General features: G+C 53.5%; 6 protein-coding genes across 6 annotated transcripts; 3 read left to right on the top strand and 3 right to left on the bottom strand.

The window, feature by feature from the left end:
- Positions 1–414: 414 nt before the first annotated feature.
- On the top strand, positions 415–3,397 carry J4E85_005304 (uncharacterized protein; the record flags this gene model as incomplete). The annotated part of the gene is made up of 2 exons (XM_051469553.1): positions 415–743; positions 898–3,397. The coding sequence occupies 2 exons, from the start codon at positions 415–417 to the stop codon at positions 3,395–3,397; spliced, it is 2,829 nt and encodes a 942-aa protein (XP_051326384.1).
- A 228-nt stretch (positions 3,398–3,625) lies between these two features.
- J4E85_005303 (uncharacterized protein) lies at positions 3,626–5,902 on the bottom strand (the record flags this gene model as incomplete). Its single annotated transcript, XM_051469552.1, has 1 exon — positions 3,626–5,902. One exon carries the CDS (start codon positions 5,900–5,902, stop codon positions 3,626–3,628), a length of 2,277 nt encoding a protein of 758 aa, XP_051326383.1.
- A 445-nt stretch (positions 5,903–6,347) lies between these two features.
- J4E85_005302 (uncharacterized protein) lies at positions 6,348–8,211 on the bottom strand (the record flags this gene model as incomplete). The annotated part of the gene is made up of 2 exons (XM_051469551.1): positions 6,348–7,767; positions 7,823–8,211. The coding sequence occupies 2 exons, from the start codon at positions 8,209–8,211 to the stop codon at positions 6,348–6,350; spliced, it is 1,809 nt and encodes a 602-aa protein (XP_051326382.1).
- Positions 8,212–9,378: 1,167 nt separating this feature from the next.
- On the top strand, positions 9,379–10,176 carry J4E85_005301 (uncharacterized protein; the record flags this gene model as incomplete). The annotated part of the gene is made up of 2 exons (XM_051469550.1): positions 9,379–9,883; positions 10,001–10,176. The coding sequence occupies 2 exons, from the start codon at positions 9,379–9,381 to the stop codon at positions 10,174–10,176; spliced, it is 681 nt and encodes a 226-aa protein (XP_051326381.1).
- A 172-nt stretch (positions 10,177–10,348) lies between these two features.
- J4E85_005300 (uncharacterized protein) lies at positions 10,349–10,945 on the top strand (the record flags this gene model as incomplete). Its single annotated transcript, XM_051469549.1, has 3 exons — positions 10,349–10,520; positions 10,569–10,801; positions 10,856–10,945. 3 exons carry the CDS (start codon positions 10,349–10,351, stop codon positions 10,943–10,945), a joined length of 495 nt encoding a protein of 164 aa, XP_051326380.1.
- Positions 10,946–11,876: 931 nt separating this feature from the next.
- On the bottom strand, positions 11,877–13,066 carry J4E85_005299 (uncharacterized protein; the record flags this gene model as incomplete). Its single annotated transcript, XM_051469548.1, has 3 exons — positions 11,877–12,102; positions 12,160–12,531; positions 12,585–13,066. The coding sequence occupies 3 exons, from the start codon at positions 13,064–13,066 to the stop codon at positions 11,877–11,879; spliced, it is 1,080 nt and encodes a 359-aa protein (XP_051326379.1).
- Positions 13,067–13,115: the final 49 nt, after the last annotated feature.

Below are 13,115 nucleotides of genomic sequence, written 5' to 3'. Positions count from 1 at the left end.
GAAACCTCTTCGATAACTCACCTTAACAACCAACCACTTCACCATGGCGTGCGGAGGAGGTTGCTGTGGCCCGAAGAATGCGGCAGCGACATCTACCGCGAATTCAGATGTCGCTTCTGCAGCCACCGTTGAGCAGTCAACAGAGACATCGAGCAGCGCGACGGCGACTAGCCAGCCCGGAGCGAATGCAACACTCGCTTCTTCTAGTTCTGAGCCTACTGCCTCTCGCGCTAGCGTCAACAACCTCGAGGATGCGACAACAAAGCCAAAGAGTTCATGCTGCTCATCATCAACAACTCCGCAATCAAAAGAAGCGAAAGCACCTTGTACTTCGACACAGCCAGCGGAAGAGGCCGAACCGAGCATGTCGTGCTGCTCAACATCGGCACCTGAGAACACACCGCCATCCAGCTCATGCTGTGCACCAACAGCTCTTCGAGATTCCAAAGTATCCAAGTCTTGCTGCTCTTCATCAGCACCCGAAGAGCAAAAGCCGACAGACTCCTGCGGTTCACCATCGGAAATTGTAGTCTCGAAGCCGAAGGGCTCATGTTGCTCATGGTCGGCGCCCGCGAAGCCGAAGCCGACGACCTCATGCTGTACATCGTTTACGCCGGTGAAATCCGAGACGAGAGGGTGTGGCAGCAGCAGCTCGAACAAAACGGTTGCACCAACTTCCTGCATTGGCAAGACCAAAGATACTTGCTGCGCGAACGATGGCAAAAGCATCTCTGGAGAAACCTGTACCAGCAGCTGTTGCGCAATCGATAACACTGACGGTGTGAAGACTGCCATATCCCCACCAAAGTCCTCCTGCTGCACATCGGCACCCAAGGAGTGTTCAACCCCCCAACCAGCATCTTGCTGTCCCCCGAAAGACACGTCGAAATGTTGCAGCAACAAGAAAGCGGCTGTGGTGAACACCACCGAGATAGCAGGCGACAACACCGACATCGAAAAAGGCGGCGTCGTACGCGAACACGTGGCCATCAGCGTCTCAGGCATGACCTGCACAGGATGCGAGACAAAACTCCAGCGAACCCTCGGCAGTCTGAACTACGTCAGCAAACTGCAGACCAGCCTCGTCCTCGCGCGCGTCGAGCTAGACATCAACACCAACCTCGCGACCGCCGACGATGTCGTCAAACACCTGCACCGCACAACCGAATTCAAATGCGAGATCGTGTCGAATCAAGGCTGTAGTCTGGATCTCGTCTGCTCGGGCGACCCTTCAGCTTTGGTCAATGGACAGTGGCCGGAGGGTGTGCTGGATGTGCGTCGCCTGGGCAAACAAACTATACGCGTGGACTACGATGCGAAGATAATAGGGGCGAGGGACTTGATGAGCGACGAGTGGAGCCAGTCGCTGCAACTTGCACCACCATGTCCCGATTCTTCCTTGGAAGCTGGTAGCAGACACGTCCGCAACATGGGGTTGTTGACATTGCTTTCTGCCATCTTGACCATTCCCGTGTTGGTCATGGCATGGGCTCCTCTTCCCGAGCGCGAGATCGCGTATGGCTCCGCGTCGCTTGCACTTGCAACCATCGTTCAAGTTGTCATCGCCGGACCTTTCTATCCGAAAGCTCTCAAGGCTTTGGTCTTCTCGAAGGTCATCGAGATGGATCTGCTCATCGTCCTGAGTACAAGCGCCGCGTACATCTTCTCGGTTGTTTCTTTTGGCTTCTTGGTCAGTGGAAAACCTCTATCGACGGGCGAATTCTTCGAGACGAGTACACTGTTGGTCACTCTTATCATGGTCGGTCGTTGGGTGGCGTCGTTGGCGCGCCAAAAGGCGGCAGAGTCCATCAGCATCCGTTCCCTGCAAACTCCTACTGCCTTACTAGTCGACGATGCAGAAGAGCGAGAGATCGATGCCAGGCTGCTGCAATACGGAGATACTTTCAAGGTTGCACCAGACTCGCGCATCCCCACGGACGGTACCGTTATCTCCGGCTCTTCAGAGATCGACGAGTCTATGTTGACAGGAGAAGCCCAACCCGTAGAGAAGCACACCAGATCCGCCGTCATCGCTGGCACAATCAACGGAAGCGGAACGCTCACCGTGCGCCTCACCCGATTACCTGGCGACAACACCATCACGACTATCGCAGGCATGGTTGACGAAGCAAAGCTTTCCAAGCCCAAGATCCAAGAGATTGCCGATACCGTAGCCAGCTACTTCGTTCCCGTTGTAGTCGCCCTGACAATCATCACGTTCGTCATCTGGGTCGCCATCGGCGTTGCCGTACGGCATCAATCAGGCTCCGAAGCGACCATCGAAGCCATCACATATGCCATCACAGTCTTGATCGTCTCATGCCCCTGCGCCATCGGCCTCGCGGTCCCCATGGTCATCGTCGTCGCATCCGGTGTCGCGGCGAAACGCGGTGTAGTCTTCAAGACAGCGGGCAGCATCGAAGTCGCATACAAAACCACGGATGTAGTGTTCGACAAGACTGGTACGTTGACGGCAGGGAAGCTGGCAGTGGTGCGGGAGGAGTATGCGGAGGTGGGCGGGGAGGCGAAGGCTCTCTTGCTGGGTCTGCTGCAGAACATTAAACATCCCGTCTCGGCAGCCATCGCCACACATCTCGCGTCGCAGGGAGTGTCTGCTTCAACGGTACCGGATGCTAAAGTCGTGACTGGTAAAGGTGTTGAAGGAACGGTTGATGGCCAGAAGCTGCGCGCCGGTAACTCGAGATGGCTCGAGCTGTCCGACGATCCGCGCGTCCGTAACATGCTATCCGAAGGCCTCACCACGGTTTGCTTCACCGTCGAGAACGCGCTCATAGCCGTTTTCGGTCTGCAAGACACGCTACGACCTGATGCAGCCTCGACTATTGATCATCTCCGACGCAGCGGTATCAGTGTCCACATTCTATCTGGTGATGACGACGGCGCTGTCAAAGCCGTTGCCGCGCAGCTCAACGTCTCGGAACACACCGTCCGCTCTCGTTGCTCGCCGGCGGACAAGCAGACGTACATCAAGGATCTGCTCGCAGCACCTTCTACAACGCCATCAAGTGGCAAATCGCGGAAGCCGATTGTCATGTTCGTAGGCGACGGCACGAACGACGCCGTTGCTCTTGCCCAAGCTACGATCGGCGTCCATGTCTCAAGCGGTACTGATATCGCGCAATCCGCTGCCGATGTTGTGCTCGTCCGTCCTAGCCTTTCGGGTGTGTTGACTGTCATCAATGTGAGTACGAAGGCCATACACAGGGTTGCATTCAACTTCGGGTGGAGCTTCGTTTACAATACTTTTGCGGTTCTGTTGGGCGCGGGCGCTTTCGTGCATGCGAGGATACCACCTGAGTTTGCTGGGTTGGGAGAGTTAGTCAGTGTACTGCCGGTAGTGTTGGCGGCAGTCTTGTTGAAATGGTCGAAAGTATGAGCATGTGCTTCCTCGCTCATAGTACAAACAATCCTCAGAGCCCTCACTTAGTCTAGCTACAACGATAAAATACTTTGAAAGAATCATACCACTATTAGTCATGGTCCTCAGATCTTAGGCAGACATTAATTCGTAATCCAGTACTGAAGTAAAATACTCAAACACGTGGAGTTCAACGGGGTATCATGCAACTAATCAACTGTCTCCCCAGCACCAAATCTCTCCAGCTCAAGGCAAAAGCTTTTGCTCGAACTCATGTCGCTCGCGGTACTTAGCCAGAGCGATCGGAACCTCTCCACTGTACCCCAGCTCGCCCTGCGCCTTCTCCAGCTTCCTAGTCACTTTGCCGACAAGCCGAGCGATCCAACGATCGTTGGCCATGGCGTGTACAGTGTTCTGGCCGGCTTTGCGCATGCCCACCATGGTCTTGTTCGACGCATCCTTGAAACCGGAGTCTACCTTCTTTAGGAATGCCTTAAAGCCATTGTCGTCATTAGCATTAAGTGTGGTCCCTGAAACTTCGCTGCTGTTGGTGTTGACTGATGCAAGACTACTAGCTTCGCTATCAGATGTGGTGACACGCCTCAGCTCGCGAAGGACCTTGGCCTCCTCAAAGTCCTTATCTGACTCGATGACTTTGGTGGCTTTAACGATTGCGGCGACAAAGTTAAGAAGGTCTTGGTGGAACTGTGCCGGGAGATGGGCATGGGCGTTGACATGCATAGAAGCCTCGTCTCTCTTCAGCTTTCCGAGCTCTTTGAGATCCCGGACTTGCTTCGGGGTAGGTTCGGCTTCTTTTATGGCAGATTCCATCTCAAGCAGGTCGAAGTCGCTCTTCTTCTCCGGGAAGATGTGCTCATGGTGGGGAAACAGGAATGTAGGGATCGTGAGAACAGCATCCGCACCTCCTAATCGTACAACTTGCTTAAGTTCGACGGCATCCGGAAGAATCCTGTAAGCCATGACATCGGAGATCTTGAAGTGGGTCGTGATGTTGTAATTGGTGTTGATGGGGAAGTGGGCTTCGCTAGCAATCGGGCCCAATTCCACAGCGAAATTGGCATCTGCGCACCAGGCTGATATCCGCGCTTCCAATCTACGAATCTCGGCATCTTGGGCTGAGTAATGCTTGAAGAAATATTTTTGCATCAAGACAGTGAACCACTTTCCTGAGCCAGCTGCCGTGACGGACTTGAACTTGACAGGATGGAAGTAGCAGATGGGGCTGAGCATCAAGCGGTAGAGGAAGGGTAGCCGATGTAAGAATTTCTTTACATTTGGGTACGATGTTTTGCGAAGAGTGGAGACTCTGATCGACTTGGTCGGTGGGTGAGGTATCGAGGGTTGCCCGTGGATCTGGGTACAAATCGCTGCCCGGAAATCATCGAGGTTTTCAATATCCAAGCGCACTCCCGGTTCTTCTTTTGACTTCTTCGCGTTTTTTGTGTCCTTTTCGTCGTCGGTCAAGCCAGCCTCCGCTCGTGCCTTCGATGCCTCTACCAGCCCCTCCTTTGCTTTTGTAATGGCGCTTGTGTCGTTGATATAGCGCACCAGCTCTTTGTACTTTGTGTGGGCGCGCTCCTCATCTGGTGAGATCTTCTTGACAGATGAGAATGCGGATTTGGTGTCTTCAGCCTCAGTCGGTATTTTCCCCGCCGTAAGGTTTCTGACCATTTCAGCCGGGCGGCCGTTGGCGTTGCCTTTCATCGTTGCCGCTCTGAGGATGGCAGTGTTGGTGACGACTACAGATTCGTCGTCATCTGGTTCTGGAACACCGTACTGTACGTCTCCAAAAGTGACTTCCCAATCCCCACCCTTCACATTCGCATACACATCGTCGACAGTTATCTCGCGGAAGAGGGGCACGACGACTTTGTCGACTTGAATGCCGAGTTCAATGTCGTCAGCGAGCTTTATCCCGGCTTCAACTCCATGAGCAACAAGTGTCATTGTGGAGAGTGAGAGCGTGACTCCCCGGACGACGAAAAGTCCCTTGACTTCGGTGTCAATCTCAAGAGCAGGCAGGTCGAAGAAGGCTATCTGATCGTTGATAAAGTGCAGGTCTCGTAGGAAAGTCTTTCGTAGCGTGCGGCGTGCCAAAGCAGCCGGTGCTTCGAATTGAAAGAGGCAGGTGATGAAGAGAACAGGCCAACAGAGGGACCAGAATACCCAGTACAGAAGCCATGATGTCGCGCATACTGCGTAAATGAAGTTGACAGTTGCAAAGATGGTCCAGACGGGAACGAAGGGTAAGATACGATGGCCATAAGCCTCGCCTAGGAGGATGGCGTAGACAAGTATGGGCGCTCCAGAGATAACCCATCGTAGCGGCCAGGAGAGAGTAAGGGCTGCCAAAAGAGTGGCAGTGAGAAAGGCATCCGGTATTAGTCTACTGGTAAGCTCGCGTTTGCGTTCTGGCTCAAGCGAAGGCCCAGGTGCAGTCGGCGAAGGGACAGGTTTTCGCTTGGAAGCAGCCGGCGCTTCACGTCTCGGGGGGGAATCCATGCCTTTGAGGCTCCGGAAGGTAGAGGGGTAGGGTCAAAGGGAGTAGAGATTCCGAGGGAGAGAAGGCATCGTGTTTGTGGAAAATGACCTAGTGCAGGCGCGGTCATTCAAGCCCTGGAGCAACTCGGCTCTGTTGGTGTGACGTCATGTCCACTGCCGTGTTCGGACTACCCCCGCACCCAAAGCAGAAGGAACAATCTGAGCCAGACCTGATTTGTCGCAGGAGAGGGCATGATGGCTGCCGCGGTTGGCCAAGACGTGTCTGTATAACCGTTGGATCACCGCTTCCACCTGTCGATCGCCTGTCCTGAAGCCCAGGTTTCCGTGTATTGAACGGTGACGTAAACGCGCTAGTGGCTCATTGGTTACATCTGCAGGAACGAGGTTTGCAATGAAGGGATTAAACAGGTCTCTACCTCCCGAGGATGATTTCATTCGGGTTCTATCATGTACGGCCTGGCGGGAATCCAGACCAGGTCCCATTCGAGAACCACGTACCCGCTCTCGTAAAGTCGCTATATGCTACGTTGCCAAACAGTTTATAATTGATGAACCCAAACCGGAAGTACTCATCCTTCGCATCATCCGAACGACTCCAGGTGAAGTTTCCTGTGTCGCTTCCACCAATGCCCCGATACCTTTCCACATCGTTAACCACCACGCTGACGCCTTCATATCCGCTGAGTAGACTCTCCCATGCGAATGTAATGCTCGAACGATTCACGACTAGCTCCAAAGGGGCTGGGACACCAGATCCGAGCTGGCCATCCCCTCTCAGCGCCGCTGCAGTCTGCAGTATAGAGTCAAAATCCCATCGTGCAATACCATTGACGAAGAGTCCAACGAGCAAGCCTTGACACAGCAAGCTCACACGTGTCTGCATCGCAGTACCTGGAAGGAGTAGGAGGGCGATTATGTAGTGGTGTATCCTAAGTGTAAGCTTCGGCATAGCTGCAAGGATACCCAGCCCAAGGCCTAATGTAGCGTATAGTGCAAGATAGCGTGGCAGTCGCCCTTCCTTACGGAAACACCATGCTTGGTACAAAACGACGGCAAACAAAATCAGCACGATGATTACTAATGCTGTGATAGCACCAGGCTGTTGTCGGATGTCGTTTCCTGTAAGGCGCTGTATGGGTATACGTTCAAATGTATATTTACCCAGTGCGCCAACCCAGGCACCGCCTATCCAGAGTATGGTCTTTTCGATTTGCGCCCTGCAATTACGCAGAGACTTGCGAACACTGAACTGATAGAAGAGGGCAGCAGCCAATGCCGCAGGCAAGAAGCGACCAAGTGTTGTAGAGGCCAAGGAGGCGTAGTTTGAGTACGAGGGCGGATCTGATGCCATGCCGGTCTGGAAGAACAGAATCGTAAAGACGGGCGCAAAGAACGTCGCAGGGCTCGTGGTAAAGATGCCGAACAGAGCAGTGAAGATGGTCGAGAGGATCAGCAGATTCCAGCGCGGGTCCTCACATTTGGCCGAAGCCTCGCCAAAGGTAAAGGACATTGGAAAGTGCGAGTCGAAGCCAATGCTGCTGATGCCATGTCGTGTCACAGCGCCGAAGCTGTCGCGCTCTCCTACCAAGGAGAGAACACCGCAACCGCCGCTGCCATCGCTGATTACTCCAGCGTGGATGGCCGCCGAGCATATGAACGAGTCCCCGCGATATACGAGCCCATCGCCCTGGGAATCCGGCGTGCCGCCAATCACCAGGGATCGATAGTTTATAACTTGCGGACCGATTGCGCGAGGGTTTAGGACTTGGGCGCTCGAGCAACCGGCGGGGCAGACGAAGGCGAACGAGGCGTTGGAGAAGGGGAGGCAGTTGCGGCCGTCGGTTCCGCAGCTCTCTAGAGAAGGCCTGGCGACGATCAGTACAGTCACCACAGCTTCGAGTACAAGAGGAGAGGCCCTACCACAGGTTGTTGATACACGACAGCTTGACAGGCGCCCCGAGCCCTCCAATGTCAGACGGAAGCCCGCCGTCACTGATGACTACCGCGAAGACAACAATCCACACGATGCACGCCGCCGCATACACACAGATGCGCAGCCATTCTGGCAGCCGCGCGAGCAGACGCACAGGCAGTGTCTGCCAGCGCTCAAGAAAAGGCGTGATCGTGTATCTGCTCGGAGGCTTCGGCCCTTTGACCCAGTCGACAACCTTGCGGCTCCAGCGAGAGACGGGCGCCGGCGTGCGCGCGCTGAACCTTTTCCTCCATTGCGGGGTGACTTCTAAGTTCTGACTATTCGGTGCAACGCGGTCGCGGGAAGGGTCGCGTTTGGTCCCATGCTCGAGGTCCATGGTTTCCGGCACCGCGCACTCAGGCATATCACGTGCGGCCATTCGGGGGGTACACGTGCGAAAAGAACGACGACAGCGGCTATGTACTCGCGATTATCATGTTGCAGAAATGCCAGAATACGAACGATAAGTATGCGACAAGGGAATATCGACCTAGACTGAGGTGGCGCACGGCAAGCATCATCGACTCGGACGGCTGCTGGATTGATCCACTTCGCCGCGCCCGAGGCCTCAGAGGCTGGTTCCGATGCACCCGCAAGCTAAACACCCAGTGGTCCTCTGCCCTACAACCCCATCCCGGATGCGAGAATACCGCTGGATTACACCTCGTTGCGTGAGGCCGGATACGAGTGCCGAAGCCAGGCACAGCCACGCTGGTTGCATGAGTCTGCCGAGTCGGAGCTGAGCATGCCTCACATTGGCACCGTCGAAAATGTCGCGACAATTCCATAATGAACAAGGCCATCATTACTGTTTCTGGTTGCGAGCAAAAGACGAAATATTTCAGAACACTCTCCATGGCAAGAATGAACAATGCGCTGCTGTTTTATCCAGAGTACACGTTATCTGTAGATCTGACCTACATGAGCTGTCGGCAGGGCTACCGTTCCTTTTCTTGTATCATCAACCGGACGGCCTCCATCAACTAGATACGTACCACGCGGCCATCGCAGTGGTATCGTTGTTCAGACCGGTCTCGAAGTTCCCGCCGCATGCGCTACGTTTCGAGTGTCGACACAAACTTTGGCGTCCTCTGCGAAACAAGTGCACGTTTGGAGGAACCCCATGAAGCGGATACAATCCCCCGAAAACCATAGCTGGTGCACCACATGGTCTCAAATAGGCGACAGATCTCCCTGGTACAGGGATCTTGCTGGTCATGTTTGGTACTGAAAAGTCGCGGTGGGCGTTCCCTTGACCAACCGCATCTCGTGGTAGCAGCCCACACCGAAACGTTCACCCGCTTCAGCACGTTTTTGGCATCTGGTACTTTTTGTATGGAACCACTAATAGCCGGCTGGGGTATGGCACCCGCATTACTGCCATTTCAATAATCTCGCGTGCTGTGAATCTTCCTCGCCTCTATGGGAATCTTACCTCGCAATGGCTGCACCGAGCAGACCATATGATACCCCACCGGTGCTGGTACGCCGTAATAATCCAAGGATGGCAGCTACGCCCATCGTAGTCGAGGGCAAGAATGAGGAGAATATGAACATGGACTTGGGGACAGGCGGGACGAGATCCCAACAATCGGATACGAGCAAGAACGAACTTCCGGACGGCCCACCACCGATGCCATCGTCATGGTCGATGGACCCTACTATGGGTACACAGGGTGTACTCCCATCGCAGTCCGAACAGCTCTCAACACTGGCCGTACCAACGCCTACCGATGGCCAGGGATCAACACTTCAAGCTTTCACCGCACCTTCGTTATCGATGAATGCCACCTCGACCTTCTCCCTTAACTTTGTAGCATCTACCATCCGGCCAACCCTTACTGTGCAAGCAGATGCTGTCGCGATGAACGAGGCCATGACCATCCAACCTGCTTCAACTGCAGTCCCAGGCCTTCTAGCGGACTCTTTCGCACAGGATGAAATTGCAGCCCTTCCCGGTGTCAACCAAGACGACCCTTCATTGGGAACAGTACCTGGAAGGAACCAAGGTAAGCTCCTGATGAAGAACACGCCTTGGGGACGTGCACGGAGTGTTGACTTTCATCTCTTTAGAAACTCCTGTACTGTTGACTACACCTGTAGTGACACCTCTCGCAACCCCTGAGAGTACAGCTATACCGTCCGCAACTTCGGCGATGACAGTGGGAAAGCCTATGCCTGGAAAGAATCAACCAAAGCCTACAATGTATGTTTCTGCAGTGTCTTTCATGATTCTGAGCGACTCCCGCTCAACGGCTATGTCAACTACATCGTCCTCTTCGACAGTGAGCATAGCCACTGAATCCTCTGCGAGTTCTTTCTCCCAGCCGCCAACATTGGTCATCTCGACTTCATCCCCGACAGCGTCCTCGACAACGACAAAGCCTTCATCGCTACCTCCAGTTCTCACCTTTGTCACCGTCACGCGAACAGCAGAAGCCAAAGAAGACATACAGCCATCCACTCAAACTATCATGGCGCCACAAGCTGTCACCACACGACAGTCCATATCCTCAGGGCTTCGGACATTGTCCCTAGCTTCCGGATCAGCCATACCTTCCAGTCTGGCCACCGCCGTTAGTGTCGAGCCGCAGCACGGCTTGACTCCCCTAGCAAGGACACTGTTCATTCTTTTTGGAGTGCTGGGTAAGTAGCACGTTACCCTCTTCGAGGACAGATCTAACATCAACACAGGCTTCGTCACGATCCTCCTCGCAATCGGTGTAACCTTGATTATGCGATCGAACAGAAGGCGCGCACAAGCAGCCCGACAACAAGCCGCTGGAAGCCCCATCAAAGACATCGAAGAATACGATGGCTACGGAAACATAACCCGCGTATCCGCCAACAGCTCAATCAAAAACTTCCTAACCGAGCCCGAAAAAGCCATTGTAAACCGCGCCGCTACGCCAGACGGAGAACCAGACGTAAGCACTCTTCACCCCCAAACCCAATACAATGACGCTGACAGACCTACTCAGGCAAGCACAAAACCCTCCAACGCCCTCACCGAAGCCATCAACTCTTTCATAACCAAGTCGCGACGCCTGACATACAAAATATCGCCCTGAAAACTATATGTAGTAACGAAAAGGTGGAATCAACACATGCTTGAACGGGTCACCAGCGCAACCTCGTACTATAATCGTTGCAGGACTTGATAATCAATTGTACATAGCATGACAAGACTGTATATACAAGATGGACATCGTTACAATAATCATACAAAAATGGATTGTGAACCTTTGACCTCCACACTACTAGCCTCACGTGTGTACCAACTGATCCGTACCTAGGTAATATGCGTAGCAAAACTCCACCAAAGCCGCGCATGATACAGTAGCTAGTACTCGCAGCACTGCACCATCACGCCACAATCATCTATCTGGCTAGCGGAAGTAACTAGTTTACTGCGGCGTAGCGGCGTAGTCCTTGCGGAAAGCGCTAGCGCTCGAAGTGCTTACCAGCATGAGCGTTAGTGGCTGTTAGTGCTGGGTTCGACGGACCCCACGCCGGACTTGCTACTTAGGGTAGGTTTTGGGGTGGTCAGCTTGCGGGGAGTGGGAATGGTCTGGGAGGGGCGTGGATGGTAAGATGGAAAAGGTGTGGGGGCGGGAGGAATGTGGGTTGGGTTTGAGATGGGCGAGGCTGAGGGTGTGGGTATGAGGGTGTGGGAGGATCGATGCGATGGGGGGTTTTCTTGTGGAAGTGGGATGGGGATGCATGTTGATTCGTTTGATACTTAGCTTTTTTCTCTCTAAGATGGGAATCGTTGTCTGGCTCCCACAGACTTGATGGGCCTGGTTTTGGGGTTGGTGTCACGATGCGAGCAGGCCAGCTACCTTGCAGCAGCCTTGTAAGCGTGCAAGACGCCCTGGCGAATAGCTTGTATACGCCTCTTTTGCTATACATTCCGAGTGATGACAGATGAACGGGCGAGATACTCATCAGATTGGGAAAAGTACCTACTTATACCCGAAGCAGCTGATACCCAGCCTGGGTTTATCCAAAGAGCATCCTATAGTAGACGTGCAAGTACACAGTCTCCTCGCCAACTTTGACATCTCCTGGCAATGGAAACTCCATCTTGTCTGTCTCTAGGAATCCTGCATCGGACATTAGTTTGAAGAATACTTCCTCGCTTGAGTGGCGCATTTTCATTGCGATGGCAATCCTGACTTTAGGGTTTGCTCTGGAGAGTCGAGCAAGCGTTTTGACTAGTGCGGGGCTGTAGGTGAAAGTCAGCAGTATTCCAGGTACGTGAAGTGGGTGAGAGGAAGCATACCTGCTGTCTGGGTTGTACGTGCAATCAGCAGCGAGAATAAGATCGAGAGGCTCTGAGCTATACTGTACTTCACCAGGTAACTCTGCATCCCAGTCCAGTTCCATGAACGCGAGTGATGCACCTGGTGCTTTGACCGCCGAGTCGATGTTTCGCTCAACGATCTCTCTAGCCTCTGGAAGGTCGGTCAAGAGAACTTTGGAGTTGGAGACAGTTTGAGCGATTGCAATGCCGACCATTCCGCAGCCTGTGCCAAGTTCGAGGACATTCAGATGAGGTTCGGATGCAATACCATATGGTAGTAAAGCTTCTGCTAGGCTGGATTTTGGATTATCCAGAGCTGTCATTTGGCATGAGAGTGTGATACCAGCGTCCCTGTTATATGATCAGCACCTCAAATAGATTGTAACAAAATTGGATATTCATACCATAGATGCCTCGCTATGCTTTCTCCCGTCTCCTCCCAGATAGTAGTGATGGGTCCATCTGGCAGCTTGAACCGTCTTTCGACTAATTTCAGAGCATCTTGGTCTGACGCGAAAGGCGGGCTCCAGGCAGATACAACACCTCGAGCACCTTTTTCTGCTATCGCAGCGAAGTCATCGTGTGTTCGTTTCGGCTCCCCACCCACTCTTACTCGCAAACTGGACTGGGAAGACTGAGATTTAGGGAGCGGGAAAGTGATGGGCAAACTGCGCATGCCGGCTGTCCATTGCACGTTCGACCATACTATCACGCTTTCTTCTGACCCATCTGCAGTTGCTGACAACTCTGCTGCTAGCTGGATGTCGTAAGGGAGAAAAGAATCTCCAAGGTCTGAAGTAATGGTAATCAGACAGTGGACTTGCTTTCTCGACGTGCCCTTTTCAGCGACTACGCGGGGACTTTTGAGGAAGCGGACGTATCGCATGGTTCATTGTAGGATTGGTCGGAAGGGGCGTGCCGAAAGCAGCAAGACT

This window comes from Alternaria conjuncta (genome assembly GCF_024043145.1).
Source record: "Alternaria conjuncta strain BMP 0040 chromosome Unknown scaffold_7, whole genome shotgun sequence".
Taxonomy (NCBI): domain Eukaryota; kingdom Fungi; phylum Ascomycota; class Dothideomycetes; order Pleosporales; family Pleosporaceae; genus Alternaria; species Alternaria conjuncta.
Note: the sequence above shows the minus strand (reverse complement) of the source record. Positions and strands in the feature narration are given on the sequence as shown.